The 18,186-nt window shown below is 44.0% G+C and overlaps 1 protein-coding gene across 3 annotated transcripts in view; it reads left to right on the forward strand.

The window, feature by feature from the left end:
- The first annotated feature begins 572 nt into the window (after positions 1-572).
- ccdc191 (coiled-coil domain containing 191) overlaps positions 573-18,186 on the forward strand; it is an 85,796-nt gene continuing 68,182 nt past the window's right edge. Inside the window, exons 1-3 of one of the 3 annotated variants that reach the window (XM_072514052.1) lie at positions 573-665; positions 5,087-5,125; positions 5,212-5,353. In XM_072514052.1, the coding sequence (XP_072370153.1) occupies positions 579-665; positions 5,087-5,125; positions 5,212-5,353 (268 nt within the window). In that variant the 5' untranslated portion in view covers positions 573-578. The other 2 variants (XM_072514053.1, XM_072514054.1) reach the window with 2 other exon arrangements.

Genomic DNA, 18,186 nt, shown 5'->3' on the forward strand with positions numbered 1-18,186 from the left:
ATCTTTGTTATGTTCGGGCAGTGCCCCTTACAGGAGTGGCCCTTTTTTTGCTTTGTCCCTAAGTTTTTTTCCTTTCTTCTATTTTGTTGGTAGACCTCAAGAGAGTGACCAATCCACCTGTACATCTTTGGACTTTTGGAGAAAACCAGAACACCCGGAGGAAACGCACGCAGACACGAAAGTGCAAACTCCACACAGTGGAATTGAACCCGAGACCCTGGAGCTGTGAGGCAGCAGTGCTAACATCACCGACTAGAACCATGTAACTCCGTGAGCCAAGCTAAAGTGTATGTAATACAGATCACTTTAACTCAATAAAAAACAGATTATCCCCAATGTGTTGTTCTCATGGGCATCTTTGCGGATTAAGTGTAATGATTGTTGCTTTGTTTTCGGTTCATGCAAACAGCCGTTGGTCGTTGCCATGGCGATAACAGAATCTGTGGCGCATCCAGGCATTGGGCACAATGACCCATGGGGATTGTAGTTGTTGACATGTTTCACCCTTGGGCGGTGATCGGATTTCGGGAACTGTGAACTACAACTCCCAGTATGCCTAGCGCGGCATGGAGGCGGCCATGTTGGTGCAGGAGCCGGAGATGGAGCGCGGCCGCTCGGAGCTGTTCCACTGGAAGAGGTTCACTCACAACAAGCATAGGCTCAAGGTAGTTCAGCATTACTGTTTACCTCAGTCACGCATCAACTTTTAAAGAAGTTATTGCGTTTGTTCAGACTTAAAAACAACGAACTTTTTCTGCCGAACTTCCCGCTCACCGCGTTAAAGAACAGACCGTAAGCTTTCTCATTCTCTCCACTGGCTTTTCCTTCACCTTCTGTCGCCCCTCTCTTTCCTACTCGTTCTCTCCATCTAGGTTCAATCTGCTCTCCCATGTGACCATAAATATCCCATGGCGCGATTTCTAAAAATACAGTGGAGTTCTCCCTGGGCCAGTATTTATACCTCAGCGAATATCGCCAAACACACCATTTATCCCATGGCTATTCGTGGGACTGCTGTGCACAAATTAACAGCTTTAATTCCCACATCACGACAGCGTCTGCACTTCGAAGCTACCTATTTTGCTGCAAAGCGCTTTGGGACATGCTGAGGTTGGGAATAATGCGGTGCTTTAAATCTCTTTTTCACTCGTGCCTGTCAAACTCTTTTTTTCCTCTCTTTCGGTATTTTGACTCTTAATTGTCCTTGTCTTTTCCCTCTCATTCCATCTTCAGAGATTTGGAAGCAGACTCGGTACTCTGATTACACGTCCCTGTAGAAATCTCACACCTACCCTGTCTTGATGTGATGAAGAGAGTTGGCCCTGAAGTTACAGGACAGCCCATGAAGGGACCTGGTTTGTGTCAAATGGCATTTCAAATTACTGTCATATTGGATTTGGAGCCATGCTCGATTCTGAGGAAACACACCTTGAGAATTGGTACAAGATGTTCAGGCAAAATAAAAAATTGACTGAATTAATGAGTCATAGAGGTTCGGATGGCTCAGGTAATGAGGCACACCAGGAATGGGCATATATATGCTGCCTAACCAGCAATGCCCACATCCCGTAAATGAATTTTAAAAAATGTTTGGGGAACTAACTGCAGTCACATGGCTACCACACTCTAATATAGTGACTCCAAATGAACAGCTATTAGATGAATAAAGGTCTTTTTCAGAAGATAGATAGGATTGCAAGCAATTATATGTTAGTGCGTATTGGAGAACAGTAATTACTGCCAGCAGCAGCACTGCAGGGTACACATAACAGCTTGCCGCTGTTCGGTTCATGCTTTTTACATCTTTTTCTCATGCAAATGCATTAATAATTTCCCTAAACTGACCACATCTTATAATTGAATTCTGAGGAACTCTTAAGAGGACCCGGGTTCGAATCCCCACTGCAGATGGTGAAATCTGAATTCAATAAAAAAAATCTGGAATTAATAATGGCAATGAAACCATCGTCAATCATCATTAAAAACTCATCTGGTTCACTAATATCCTTTAGGGAAGGAAATCTGCCTCCTTACCTGGCTGGCATACATGTGACTAGATCCACAGCAATATGGTTGACTCTTAAAATGCCTCTCAGTTCGGGGCAATTGGGGATGGGCAACAAATGCTGGCTTTGGCTGTGATGTCTACATCCCATGAAAGAATAAATAAAAAAATATTCTGCTTGTGCTGAATTTCTTATCAGAAAGAATATTTATAATATCTCCTCACTGGTTGGAGAGATGTCACAATACTAGACTTGCCTTGTACAATTGCTGATCTGATTCAAATTGATTCTCAGAAGCAAAAATACTGATAAAATGCAAATTAATCTATAAAGAACCAGGAAAACACTCCATTAGAAGTTAATTTATGCAGTGCTTTTACATTATAAAATAAGTTTCAAGGAACCTCACAAATGGTCAGGAATATAGGGAATGTGTGTTGAAGGGATGTGGATGAAAGTTTCATCAAAAAGATAGCGTTTGAGGAAGATTCTGAAAGGAAGGAACAAAACGTAGCAAAGTATTTTCGGACTGGTTTAGCACAGTGGGCTAAGACAGCTGGCTTGTAATGCAGAACAAGACCAGCAGCGCGGGTTCAATTCCCGTTCCAGCCTCTCCGAACAGGTGCCGGAATGTGGCAACTAGGGGCTTTTCACAGTGACTTCATTGAAGCCTACTTGTGACAATAAGCGGTTATTATTATTAGTAGTAGTAGTATTTAGAGAGGGTGTTGAAGACAACCCATGGTGCAAAGTAAAGGGGGGGACGCACACTCAAACAGGCAAAAGTCAAAAATGCATGATGCAAGAGCTTGAAGGCGATTGTAGCAATGAAATGGGGCAAGCCATGGGAGAGATTATAAGATGAGGATGAAAAGATTAAGTCTATTACCTTCAGAAAGCCAGTGTAAGTCAATGCAAATCAGCACGATGGACAAGAGGTCCAAATACAAGTGATTTTATTTTGGAAAAGTTGGAAGTTTGTGGAGGAAAGGGAAGTGAGCACAGAATATAGATGAATAAAATACAGATAATGGTTTCAGTGGCAGAGATATAAGGTAAGGCAGAAATCAGCAACCATTTTGCAAATGGAAACAGCTGGCCTTGGTGCTGAATAAGACCTGTAGTGTGAAGCTCAGCAATTGGGTCAAACAGCATGCCACATTTTCAGGTGATCTGATTCAGCTTGTGAATGTCCAGGAAGAGAGCAAATGTCAGTGATCGATGCATAGAGATCCAAAACAATGGTTCAGATGTTCAGTTGGAGGATACTGTTGCTTATCTAAATTGATGTTGAGACAGCTAGTGAACTAAAATCGATTGCAAAGGTGTCAAGATACAGTTGGTTTGCAGTGTATGCAGATTCTCTACTAAAAGTTGGTCAGGGATTGCAAAAGGTAGAGCACATGTTACCAGAAAACCAATGTAAACTCAGTCTTGGTTCTAGACCATTTCCCTTTGTGAGAGTGCATACAAGCCCAGATTTCCAAACTTGTTTTCAACATCTACAGACCAAGAAGTCACCAATATGCCAGAAACACAATACAATTTTAGAAATACTATCCTCCTAATAATAATCTTTATTTCACAAGTAGGCTTACATTAACACTGCAATGGGTTACCATGAAAAGCCCCTAGTCGCCACATTCCGACGCCTGTTCGGGTACACAGAGGGAGAATTCAGAATGTCCAAATTACCTAACAGCACGTGTTTCAGGACTAGTGGGAGGAAACTGGAGCATCCAGAGGAAACCCATGCAGACATGGGAAGAACGTGCAGACTCCGCACAGACAGTGACCCAGCCGAGAATCGAACCTGGGATCCTGGTGCTGTGAAGTGACAGTGCTAACCACTGCGCTACCGTGCTGCCCTTCTGGTTGGCATTGTCCATCAAGCTTCATTAAATTAGATATAAAAGCAACAATGCTGTTTTCCCCATGATGTTAACACTACTCTTAGACTCTGGGTCTATACTCGGAGTTTAGGAGGATGAGGGGGATCTTATTGAAACTTACAGGATACTTAGAGGTGCAGATTGAGTGGACATGGAGAGGATGTTTGCACTGGTAGGAAAACCTATAACCCAAGAGCACCACCTCAGACTGAAGGGACGATCCTTTAAAACTGAAATGAGGAACAATTTCTTCAGCCAGAGGGTGGTGAATTTGTGGAACTCTGCCGTAGAAGGCTGTGGAGGCCAAATCACTGAGTGTCTTTAAGACAGAGATAGATAGGTTCTTGATTAATAAGGGGATCAGGGGTTATGGGGAGAAAGCAGGAGAATGGGGATGAGAAACATATCAGCCATGATTGAATGGCAGAGCAGACTCAATGGGCCAAATGGCTTAATTCTGCTCCTCTGTCTTATGGTCTTATGATTTACATTGGAACTTAGTTTACTTATTTTTAAAAATTATTTCACAGATGCTAAATCATCTTTGCACCTGCACTACCGACAGTATCAGAGTACATCTATCAACACTGGTTAAAATTACAAGATTCAATTACAAGTTACCATGAATTCTATTGCTTGGAGAGCACGGATAAATATTTAACAAATAGAGCTCTCAACATAATAATGAAGACTGCATGATTAAAATTGCTCGAAGAGCACCTAGGCAGATTTCCAGTTGCCATACGGATTACAGAATGGAGCCAGCCAATGCAGAGTCTTCACAATTAAAGCACTTGAATTAAATGAAACCCAATATGGGTCTTTACTCTAAGTGCTTTATGTTTTCAGATTATGGTGTCAACAAGAAGATGGATTAAAATTTGATTTTAGTGATTCAGTTCCTCTTTGCACTGATAGCACACATCAGGACCATCCAAAATCTATGATTGCATTGCACATAAAGAATATTCATCTATATTCTAAATTGTTAACATTTGACATCAGTTAAGTTAAAATACAGTTTTACAATGTTAAAACATTTACTCAAAGTCTTTCATTTTACAAAATTTGGCACTGGTGAACCAAATCGATTGCAAAGGTGTCAAGATTCAATTGGTTTGCAGTGTGTGCAGAATCTCTACTAAATTATTGTACTGATATTGACAATGCTGTTATGTTTATATGCAGCCAAACATAGATCCTGATGATATCCAAAACTGGATTAAAGTGAGTATAATCAGCTGAATCCATGATATCAGTTATGGTTTAACAAATTACTTAAATTGGAAAAAAATGATATGTGTTTTTAATAGAGAGTGGAACGAGCATCTGAATGTGCTGTGGCAGAGGTATTTCCCTCAAAAAAGTCAAAAATGAGTCCAAAAGCCAATGGATATGTTATGGCCATGGAGACAATTGATCAGCTTCATGATCATGATGATGCCTACACTGAAGGTAAGTCACCCCTGAATGTCTGGCCCTATGATGATCCTCACACTAGAAATGTAAATCACAAAAAGTGAATTAGAGTTGCAGAATTCTTTTAGCCCCAGTTTCCAAATCTACAGGTTGTGTGGAACCTTGCTAATGGTGAGGTCAAACTACAAAATCACATAATCCAGTCTGCAAGCAATCTCGTCCCGAAAATGCTAGTGAGTAAATTTTATGGATCCACAAATGTTGTCGCGGGCTGGACAGAAACTTTGACAGACCATTTAAAGGTAAGAATTTCCGGTCTCAGGGCAGGCGCGATTGGAAAGTCCCGCCCAGGGTAGTTATTGGTTTTGGACCAGTGAAAGAACATATGAACTAGGAACAGGAGTAGGCCATCTGGCCCCTCGAGCCTGCTCCGCCATTTAATGAGATCATGGCTGATCTTTGTGGACTCAGCTCCACTCTCCAGCCCATACACCATATCTCCGAATCCCTTTATTCTTCAGAAAGGCATCTATCTTTTTCTTAAAAACGTTTAAAGAAGGAGCCTCAACTGCTTCACTGGGCAAGGAATTCCAGAGATTCACAACCCTTTGGGTGAAGAAGTTCCTCCTACACTCCGTCCTAAATCTACCTCCCCTTATTTTGAGGCCATGCCCCCTAGTTCTGCTTTCCCCGACCAGTGGAAACAACCTGCCCGCATCTATCCTATCTATTCCCTTCATAATTTTATATGTCTCAATAAGATCCCCCCGCATCCTTCTAAACTCCAATGAGTACAGTTCCAGTCTACTCAACCTCTCATCATAATCTAATCCCCTGAACTCTGGGATCAACCTAGTGAATCTCCTCTGCACTCCCTCCAGTGCCAATATGTCCTTTCTCAGGAAAGGAGACCAAAACTGAACACAATACTCCAGATGCGGCCTCACCAACACCCTATACAATTGCAGCATAACCTCACTAGTCTTGAACTCCATCCCTCTAGCAATGAAAGACAAAACTCGATTAGCCTTCTTAATCACCTGTTGCACCTGCACACCAACTTTTTGCGACTCGTGCACCAGCACACCCAGGTCCCTCTGCCAAGTGTCACCAAAATTACACCAAAGCTGCAGAAATGTTATGAATAGGCCCCAGATTGATTAACAACTACTCATTAATAATAGCACTGTTAGATAGGTTGGAGAAAATGAATGGCTTTCCCAATCAGGGTAGGCGTCTTTAAGGTGCGCCAAACTTTATAAATTGGTTGGAATGCGCAATTCTTTGGGATTATAAATTTTGCTTTCCCTACACTATGTTTGTTGCATGACGGCCTAATTTTCAACATTCCAGGCCTTTTGTTTTCAACTTTTTTTTCCAGGGATGCGAAGTTCCCACTGTTCGGTAGAAGTCTGATTTTTGGATAGTGGAATCACGCCTTTTTAATTTTATTTCTGACTCCTGCCTCCCCTTGGCTGCAGCTGCCGCTTCCACTGCAGCCAAAGTTGGAAGGAGAGAGTCTCAGCCTTGAATACATTTGCCAGTAACAAGGCTGGGAGCGGCCTCACGCCAGTACGGACCTGGCTGCTATCACTCATCCCATGGGACGGAGATGGTCTACTGCTGGCCACTTGAGGAATCAGTGTGTTCGGCTGGCGTGGGGAGGTGGGAATAGAGTCCAGGGCCGGGATTCTCCGAGCCCGCACCGGGTCGGAGAATCGGCGGTGACGCGGGAAATTCCCGCCATGCCGCTCCGATGCCGGGACGGGATTCTCCGGCGACCGGAGAATCGGCGCCAATCGCACCCGAGCAGTCGATGCAGGGGCCGCTGACAGAGGCCCCCGCGGCAATTTGCCACGGTCAACCAGCGGAGTCCCACCGACGTGGTTCCAAACTGGTACCACCCGGCGGGAGCTCGGACCTGCGGCCGTGGTGGCTGTCCTGGTGGGGGGGGGGCGGGAGGTACAGATTCTGGGGGGGGCCTCCACGGCATCCAGGCCCGTTATCTGGAGGGGGCCTACCTTCTTCCGCGCGGGTCCGCTGTAGGGCTCTGCCATGTTGCTCTGTGCCGGCGCGGGTACGGCCACTACGCGCATGCGCAGGCACGGAGACGGCCGTCGCGCGCATGCACGGACCCACGCCGGCAGTGCAGGGCTGCCTTTCAGCGCCGGAGCTGCGTGCAGTACTTTGGCGCTGTGCTGGCCCCCTGAGGGCCGCTGAATCGCTGGGCCAGGAGGCCGTTGCTGCCGGTGTGCACCACTCCAGTGTTTACGCTGGCGTGAACACTTGGCCGGGATTTCGGAGAATCCCGGCCCAGGTCTCCACAGGGCTCAGAAGACCTGGAGGGGTGTTAGTGGAACTATGGGGTTCAGCAAGAGCAGGCCCGATTTGGGGTGGTTGGTGTGGGAGCAGAGCCATAGTTTGTAGGGTTTGGCATGCCTGGGGAGGGAAGCTATTTGGGTATTGGGCCTGCTGATTGTGTACGGTTGGGGAGAAGTGGTGCTCTGAATGAGTGGAGGGAGAGGGCCTGGGAAGAGTGGTTGGTATGTGAGTAAGTAGAGGTGGGTTGGGTAGAGATGCTGCTGAATGGGTGGGGGAAGGGCTTTGTGGAGAGAGGCTGCAGAGCAAGGGGATGGGGAGAGATTGATACGCAAACTAACCTTTGGTGATCACTCGCCACGAGTATGATTGTCCATCTAGGAAACTCTGTGCTCCTGGTCATGGGTTATATAGGCTCTTGTATGGCCGATGAGCCCGACCCTTGAGCCACATCTTCGACTGCACCCTTAGCAGGTGTTTCGAGGAGGTGTGATCGGTCTTTGTCTCTAGATCGCTGCTTTCCTTTCTCAGGCTCCTTATCAGGGGATCCTTTTGCCATTGGGTGCCCTCGGAGAATTTGTCCCTTCAATAAGGAGGTTCCTCCAAGTAGGCTTCTTCTGCGCAAGTGTCTCCCAGGCGTTGACATCTATGTTTCATTTCTTGAGGTAAGCCTTCAGGGTGTCTTATATACTGAATGTTAATATGTTGCTTTATTGCTGTTTTGATTTTGCTGGCATTTGAGGTCTCGTTAATTTTCAAGAGTTTTTTTAGAAATTCAAAATGTGGGCATCCCTGGCAATGCCAATATTTGTGCCTATCCTTAAATGTCCTTGAGAAACTGGTGGAGGGTTGTAATGGGGTCACATTAGAAAATAGTTTGGCAAGTACCATCATGGTTCTTTGCTTTTCTTCACATGTACATAATCCAGGCAGGTCTTGTTCTGATGTTAGTATGGTCTTCATCCTGCATTACATGCATTAACTGCATTAAATACTGAATTAATGAGGGATTTGATACAAATGCATTGGTCCACGGTCTTGACGGTAATAGAAGATAAACAAAGGGAAAACAAATGTTTTACCCACTTGAAGTAATAATTTCACCATTTGAAGTGGTCTAAATGCATTTAAATTTCATTACAGATCAGCAAAAGTGCTATAATTACATAATTCCTCGTCACAAAATATTTCCAACATGTGGACGCTCCCATTCCTGTTTTATTAAAACTGTCTTACTGCCAGCTGGTACTTGATGAGATAGAAATTCTTCAGAGAGTTTCAATGTTACCCTTAGAAGAGGAGAAGCTTTTGAAGGATCAAATGGCTGTGACTATACTACACACTTTATAACTTAACCCCCAATGTTAATTTATTGGCATTTATTTCTGGGTCTGTTAAAAATGTCCTATTCTGAAATTTGCACTTCACGCAGGTAGAGTCACAAGTTTGTGGCGGCTAATCTGCTGATAGTTCTTTTGATGAGCACAAAGGTCACTATGATATGAACCCTATGGGAATCTGTAAATCAAACAAACCAAATTTACTGAATGACACCCAAATGAAGAAATTACCAAACAAGTCACTTTTGTGACTTTTACTTTAACACAGATCAGAGTTGATATAAATTAAACATAAATTATGCAGCAAATCACAGTCGGTACAAACTATAAATTGCATATAGACAAAGATACGATCTCATGAGTTTTACGGGCAGTCAGTCCACTCTGCCAGCATGGCACCAATTTCAGCCACACAGTTCTTCCAAGCTAGGTGCTTCCTCAGGTAGTATTCCAGTCCCTTCCTTCAAGGACGTAACCGATTCTTCACGGGCAGCAGCTTCCACATAAGCAGGGTTCTGCTTGTGAAATATTCTACACAATAGCATACTTCTTTCCAGAACCTCTCAACCCTCAGCTTCAGTTGATTGTGGTAGCATGAATCTACCAGAACCACTTTTATCTACGCACAGTATGGCTGATTGTGGGTATTCAATAATCCAGAGGTAAAAGGAACTGGAACAGAATTCTAAACATGCTTTCTGACTCGACTTGCTGACCATTCTTTGTCTCTTCTAACTCATGTGTTTCTGCCACGCGGCTTTCCTATTTTAACTTCCTTCTGCTTTCAGGTCAACGGTTACCAGGTCACATGGACTTGTATTTCTTCTCACTAAAAGTTATAATTGATCCGTTTACAATTGATACAAAGTCTTAAAATTCTTGTCAAACATATTTAAAAACAATTACAGATTCCCCAAATATTTTAAAGTAGTTATAAATTTTCCTTACTGTTGCGACTTCTGGGTGAGATTCCATAACACAGCAGATCTTTCCAGCTGCTGCTAGTAACTTATGACTATAGATGTGCAGAGATGCATCAAAGAAATGATAGATAAAGTGATTTCAAGGAGCAGCACATTCATCACTTTCCCTATGGAAAGGAAGCATGAGCTCGATAGGGCACAAAACAGTCCCTGGGTGAGAAGGTTCCCAGGAGGGCAGAACACATCTTTGCACTGTGCAGACAGTTAAACATGGTGCCATTTCTTGACAAGCAAGGTGAACTTCTGTCTTCTGATGAAGGGAGCAAAAATATCAGCTGTTCTTCTGTAGCAGCATGTCCATTGTGCCTCCATCAAACAGACAGATACTATATCACTCCAACATCTGTCTACTAGGCAAAGTTTCATTTCTCTTTGTTGCATTTCCTTTCAATTAATTTTCACCTAAAGCTCAACATTTTATGACAACTATTTAAAATTCTTTTTGACCCCGTTATATGCAATATTTTATCCATATGCAGCCACTTATGATTAAACAGCCACACCCCTTTAAATTTGAACTGTCGCCAGGTTTTCTGCTTCCTCATTAAGCTATCCACTGATACTCTGCCAAAGCCGAGCTGTGAACGTCTATTAATTATCCCTACAATTAGATTATAATTGCAGGTAGTTAGATCAGGCCACTTTCACCTAGCCATACTTCGCCAGTTTTCCCAGCACCAAAAAACTGGGTCTTGCTGAAAAAAGAGACATGCTATTGAAGCTTTTCATCTTTAACTCATCATCATAGAATCATAGAATTTACAGTGCAGAAGGAGACCATTCGGCCCATCGAGTCTGCACCAGCTCTTGGAAAGAGCACCCTACCCAAACCCACACCCCCACCCTATCCCCGTAACCCAGTCATCCCACCCAACACTAAGGGCAATTTAGCATGGCCAATCCACCTAACCTGCACATCTTTGGACTGTGGGAGGAAACCGGAGCACCCGGAGGAAACCAATGCACACACGGGGAGAACGTGCAGACTCCGCACAGACAGTGACCCAAGACGGGAATCGAACCTGGGACCCTGGAGCTGTGAAGCAATTGTGCTAACCACTATGCTACCGTGTTGCCTATCATCAGAACAGACACAAGAATTTCAGAGAGAACAATAATTTATACAGTATGAGCAAAGGGCTCCAATTGGTAGAGAGGTTGCCATGGTGAATGCATCAGGGAGCTATTGTTCCTCATGCTTTTGTTTATTCAAATATATTGTTATGATCAGGTGAGGAAGAGTTGAATGGCTTCCCTCTTTTCCCACTCCTTGTTTGACTGTAACAGGATTTTTGTGAATAGGATATGCTTGTGAATTCAGTGAGTGTTTTCATTGTTTACATCCTATCATCATAACCGAACCAATTGTACTGTTTTTTTTTAGTTTAACATAGAAATAAGTTAACTTTATTGCACTAAACCTAGTCTAAGTGAAAGAAGAAAATATGCTTCAACTTTGATTAAGTTTAATGGTAGATAAAGGGATACCAGTCGATGTTTAGGTTGATGTGTTGTTCTTCTGATATTTTGTGTATATATGTAAAAAGCCTTGAATAAAAACATAGATATTTTTTAAAAGGGGCTCCAGTAGATGTAAGAGACATGGGTTCCCAAAATGCGTTCAATAAGGTACCTCACAAAGTGCTACTTAATAAAATAAGAGCCCATGGTGTTGGGTTGTATATTAGCATGGATAGAGGATTGGTTAACTAATACAAAACCGAGTGTTGGGATAGAAGGGGCATTTTCAGGATGGCAACCTGTAACTAGTGAAGTGCCACAGGGATCATCAGTACTGGGCCACATTTATTTGCAATATATATTAATGACTTGATGAGGGAGATGAATGTGCTATTGCCAAGTTTATGGACGACCCAAAAAGCATTGGGAAGGCAAGTGGCGAGGATGACACAAAGAGTCTACAGAGGGATATAGATAGGCTAAATGAGTGGCAAAAGCTTGGTGAAAGGAATAGAATGTAGGAAAATGTAGTTAGGCACATTCCAGATCAGTTGAGCTCATTGAATGGCGGAGCAGACTCGATGGGCCAAATAGCTTACTTCTGCTCCTACATTATGGTCCATCTCCACCAGTTTAATGTCTTGGGTGATTGCTTTGATGCCTAGCTAATGGGTACAAGATATGCAGTTCACTCATATTCTCTGGTCAGTGTTCTGAATGAGTCCTTGCAGACATGGTGTCTTAATCTCAATGCATTGGAATATGGAAGGACAGTGATACAATTTTGGCTGTGGGCAAAGTCACCTTTAATCCCTGTTTATGAAAAATTCAAATTGTGTTTCCAGCTGGTAGATTAAAAATCATTATTTGATACAAAGCATTTTTTTGTGACAAAGTGCATTGTCTGGTATATTCCTTTTGCCTGCAGATCAGTCTCTGCATATGAATGTAGCTTTTAGCAAGTGTAAGTGAGCTACATTGCAAGCCCTGCTGATAACCTTAAATTAGTTGTTGATATCATTCATTGCTTACTAGGATTGTTCAGCAAATGCTGTCTCATTGCAGCCTCACATCTAATAGATAGATAGATAGAATTTACAGTGCAGAAGGAGGCCATTCGGCCCATCGAGTCTGCACCGGCTCCTGGAAAGAGCACCATACCCAACACCTCCACCCTATCCCCATAACCCAGTAACCCCACCCAACACTAAGGGCAATTTTGAACACTAAGGGCAATTTATCATGGCCAATCCACCTAACCTGCACATCTTTGGACTGTGGGAGGAAACCGGAGCACCCGGAAGAAACCCACGCACACACGGGGAGGATGTGCAGACTCCGCACAGACAGTGACCCAAGCCGGAATCGAACCTGGGACCCTGGAGCTGTGAAGCAATTGTGCTATCCACAAGGCTACCGTGCTGCCCTAATGGTAGACATTGTGTTCTGAGTTTTACAAGCATTGAGCACAGCAGTACTCTGCCTATTGCAAACAGTTGAAAGGATGTGCCATTTGTTATGACCTGCAAGTCGCTGGGGTACAGGGCCTAATGTACCTGGCATCTCTCAGGCACTGAAATTCACATACAGCATCATTCATTTGTTTGGTAGGCAGAATGTCTTGTTGTCTTGACGGCAGCATCCTGTTAGTGGAAAACACTACTCATATGTCACTTGGATGTTATTATCACAAGGCATACCTCTACTAACCCTCTCTCCCTTGGGTCCTGATACTCCTGATGCAGATTTGGCATAGATTTTGGTATATCCTGGTATAGATTTCCAGATTTCCATTTCAGCTGATGAACCAATAACACTTCAATTCAGTGTGTCTACTTCTAGGAAAACACCCAGCTCTTTAGTGTGTCTAAACTATCGTACAGTTTGGACATTTTCATTCAGCTTGCAAAGTACCTCCGAGGAGCTCCTGTCTCTTTCCATGCCTAACAGAAACAGCTCCTTAAAATATTATTTTTAAATCTCCAGCAATATTTTAAATCTGAAGGAAAGTGACTCCACACTTGTGAAGCTAATTTTCTATCCCAGAAATAAAAACAGAACATGATGGAAAAACTCAGCAGGTCTGGCAGCACCTGCGGAGAGAGAAACAGAGTCCCATTGTGAGCAGGTTTAGCGCAGAGAACGACCCTGCTATTGAACAGGACTCTGTTATTTTTTCAGGCCTCAGCGGGTAAGGCTCCGCTCGTTAATGCAGGAAGAGATCTGGTGCCCCCAACTCTCGTTCCCCCAACGTGACCCCTGGAACCCCCCAATGTCCCAACTTACCAGTTGGGGGGTTCTCAAGCCCCCCCCCCCCTGACCCCACCTCATAAGGACAGGGCATCCCTGGGCCAAATCCTTAGCGCAGGTAAAATGCCAGGCTGGCAGTGTCAAGGTGTCCAGGTGGCATCAGCACCTGGTTCCCAGGTCCCCACCTGCTTCAAGAAGACCACCTTCCAGTGCCAAAGAAGAAACAGGCAACAGGCCTCATTCACTATCATCCGGTGGCCTTGACATCAATTGCAATGAAGTGCATCGGGAGGTTGTTCATGAGGCACATCAACTCCATAATCCCAAAATGCCTAGATTCACTGCAATTTGCATACCGCCGCAACCGGCCCACAGCAGATGCCATCTCCCTGCCTCTACACTCATCCCTGGAGCATCTTGATAGCAAGGACACCTACATCAGACTTCTATTTATTGACTACAGCTCCACCTTCAATACCATAATCCTAGCCAAGCTCATATCAAAGCTCCAGAATCTAGGACTTGGCTCCTCACTCTGCAACTGGATTCTTGACTTTTTGACCCATAGACCACAATCAGTAAGGATGAACAACAACAACACCTCTTCCACGATAGTCCTCAATAATGGGGCCCCGCAAGGCTGCGTACTTAGCTCCCTACTGTACTTCCTGTACACACACGACTGCGTGGCAAAATTTGGCGCCAACTCCACCTACAAGTTTGCTGATGACACAATCGTAGTGGGTCGGATCTTGAACAACGATGAGTCAGAATACAGGAAGGAGGTAGAGAACCCAGTCGAGTGGTGTAACGACAGCAATCTCCATCAACAGGGGCTGTTTAGCACAGGGCAAAGTCGCTGGCTTTGAAAGCAGACCAAGGCAGGCCAGCAGCACGGTTCAATTCCCGTACCAGTCTCCCCGAACAGGTGCCGGAATGTGGCGACTAGGGGCTTTTCACAGTAACTTCATTTTGAAGCCTACTTGTGACAATAAGCGATTTTCATTTCATTTAATTTCAATGTCAGCAAAACTAAACAACTGGTTATTGACTTCAGGAAGCAAAGTATCGTACGCACCCCTGTCTGCATCAACGGGGCTGATGTGGAGATGGTTCACAGCTTCAAATTCCTAGGTGTGAACATCACCAACAATCCGTCCTGGTTCACCCATATTGATGCTGCGACCAAGAATGTACAATAGCACCTATACTTCCTCAGGAAATTAAGGAAATTCGGCATGTCCACATTGACTTTTACCAACCTTTACAGGTGCACCATAGAAAACATCCTATCTGGCTTTATCACAGCCTGGTTTGGCAACTGCTCGGCCCAAGACCGTAAGAAACTACAGAAAATCATGAACACCACCCAGTGCATCACAAAAATCTGCCTCCCATCTATTGACTGTCTACACCTCCCGCTGCCTTGGGAAAGCGGACAGCATAATCAAAGATCCCTCTCACCTGGCTTATTTACTCTTCCAACTTCTTCCATCGGGCAGGAGATACAAAAGTCTGAGAACTCGCACTAACAAATTCAAAAATATCTTCTTCCCCGCTGTTACCAGATTCCTAAATGACTCTCTTATGGACTGATCTGATCTCTTTACCCATCTTCTCTACTGAGTAGTACTACACCCGATATCTATGTCTATGTATTTACATTGTGTATTTTATGTTTTCCTTATTATGTATTTTCCTTTCATGTACGGAATGATCTGTCTGAGCTGCATGCAGAACAATACTTTTCACTGTACCTCGGTACACGTGACAAAAAACAAATCCAATCCAATCCAGTGTCAGGGTGTCAACCTGCCCAGAGGCCAATCATCTGCGGGCCTCAGATTGCCCAGGAGTCCAAGTGCAATTCCACCTGGTCCCCGTTTGTGGAAACCAGTGATAAATGGCGCCTGGCTGGACCACTCGGTGAGGGGATTCGATTCTGGGGACTAGTTAGATCTGGCGAGTGCATATCAAAGGGTGCTTACTGCACACTTTAATATGCAGAATTGGGTCCCGCCCATTAATGGCGGGATCCAGATATCGACGTCTTGCGAGATCCCGTCAGATCTCATGAAACATAGCGATCCGGGTAAAGCTCACGAGAGACCTCTCGCGAGATTTACCAACCGGGTTGCGTCCTCTGTCAGGCACAGTCGTTTGATTTTGCCCAACATTTTGAATGAAGTACGACTTCTTCAGAACTGAAGGAAGATAGAAATGAGTTTTACCTGGTTCCAACTAGATAAAGGGAATGCCTGGGATAGGATAGAGGCTGGGAGAGATTGAATAACAAAAATATAATGAAACTGAAGGCAAAAAGAGTGGTAATGGCTGTAGGAAAGAAACAAAGCAATGGTCCAGAGTGGGTGTTAGCAGCAGAATAATGAACAGCTCTGTCTGAAAGTAAAACCATAAAAACAGATACAGATTGGCCATTGTAAAAAAAAAATCAAAATGGAGGACAGAGTTCATGGAATGTTGTTGAACTCAATCAAGAAGGCTGTAAAGTACATAATCGGAAAGTGAGAGGCTGTTCTTCAAGCTTGCATTGAACTTTGCTGGAATGTTGTAGCCGAGCAAGAATACAAATGTGAGCATGAGAGCAAAGTGGTGAATTAAAGTGCCAAGCAAGAAGAAGGTCAGGAAAGTGCTTGCGGACTGAGTAGAGGTGTAACCCCCTTCCTCTTTTTCCATCTCCCTCCTCACTGTTCAAAGTCCCAAACACACCTTCTAGTTGAAGCAGCGATTTACTTGTTCTTTCAATTTAGTCTACTGTATTTGCTACTCGCAATGGAGTGTCCTTTACATTCAGACGACCAAACACAGACTGGGTGACCAGTTTGCAGAAGACCTCTAAAGTATTTTCCTTTTATTCTGTTCCAGAAAGGTTTTTTGACAATAATTCAAACTTTCCAATCTTAATTGACTGGAATGGACACTCCCTAACATTTTCTGATGAGTTTGTATGTGTTTTGGAAGTAATAACAGGAAGACAGAGTACTGGGCTAATGGTAAGATTCTTGGCAGTGTGGATGAGCAGAGAGATCTCGGTGTCCATGTACATAGATCCCTGAAAGTTGCCACTCAGGCTGAGAGGGTTGTTAAGAAGGCGTACGGCGTGTTAGCTTTTATTGGTAGAGGGATTGAGTTTCGGAGCCATGAGGTCATGTTGCAGCTGTACAAAACTGTGGTGCGGCCGCATTTGGAGTATTGCGTGCAATTCTGGTCGCCGCATTATAGGAAGGATGTGGAAGCATTGGAAAGGGTGCAGAGGAGATTTACCAGAATGTTGCCTGGTATGGAGGGAAGATCTTATGAGGAAAGGCTGAGGGACTTGAGGCTGTTTTCGTTAGAGAGAAGAAGGTTAAGAGGTGATTTAATTGAGGCATACAAGATGATCAGAGGATTGGATAGGGTGGACAGTGAGAGCCTTTTTCCTCGGATGGTGATGTCTAGCACGAGGGGACGTAGCTTTAAATTGGGGGGAGATAGATATAAGACAGATGTCAGAGGTAGGTTCTTTACTCAGAGAGTAGTAAGGGTGTGGAATGCCCTGCCTGCAACAGTAGTGGACTCGCCAAAACTAAGGGTATTCAAATGGTCATTGGATGGACATATGGACGATAAGGGAATAGTGTAGATGGGCTTTAGAGTAGTTTCACAGGTCGGCGCAACATCGAGGGCCGAAGGGCCTGTTCTGCGCTGTAATGTTCTATGTTCTACTCCAGCTAAAGTACAGAAATCTCACACATTTCATTATATTTGAATGGGATATTGTTATTGTGCTGTTTTTGGAGGAGCAGGGTATCACTGACAGCAACTTCTGAACATTATTTTCATTTTAAACATCAAATTTTAGCAAGTGCTATTGATTGCCGGAGCAAATTGGACTCATATGATTTCATTTTTCAATTCGTTAACATTGAAACTTGTAGCACCATTCACTAGAACTTGGGAAAACCTATGTAAGAGTCTCACATGCTTTATAGATTACATGTTCTACAATGCAGAAAGCGACCATGCGTCCCGCCCTCTCAATGAGCTATCCCTGTAGACCCATTCAACTGAAAAATAACTATTTGAGCCCACTTTGCTTTTAAGAAGCAAAAAGAAAGAAACTTGCATTTATATAGCATCTTCACATCCCAAAACATTTCATAACCAAATAGTTACTTTAAATGTAGGAGGAGACCTGTAGCGCAGCACCAGTTTAGGCTGAGGGAGAAGGGTCGTCGGTGGGAAAGCCTCAGATGGATCAATTGATGAGCTTCATCAAGGAGGAATTTTGATAGCAGAGGAAGAAGATGTGCAATGACTGGTCGAGGGCGATTGAGGGAGCAGTGGCACATCTGCGAGGGTCGTTGGATCGGGTGGAGAAGTGCCTCGAGGCACAAGGAATGACGACGATACGTGAGGTGGAAAAGGTGGTATCTGACCAGAGTGACCGTATTGTATGTTTGGAGGCGGAGGTGGGGATCCTGAGGGATCTATGCCAGTCGCTGCTGGTAAAGGG

Source organism: Scyliorhinus torazame, chromosome 8 (assembly GCF_047496885.1).
Source record: "Scyliorhinus torazame isolate Kashiwa2021f chromosome 8, sScyTor2.1, whole genome shotgun sequence".
NCBI classification, from domain to species: domain Eukaryota; kingdom Metazoa; phylum Chordata; class Chondrichthyes; order Carcharhiniformes; family Scyliorhinidae; genus Scyliorhinus; species Scyliorhinus torazame.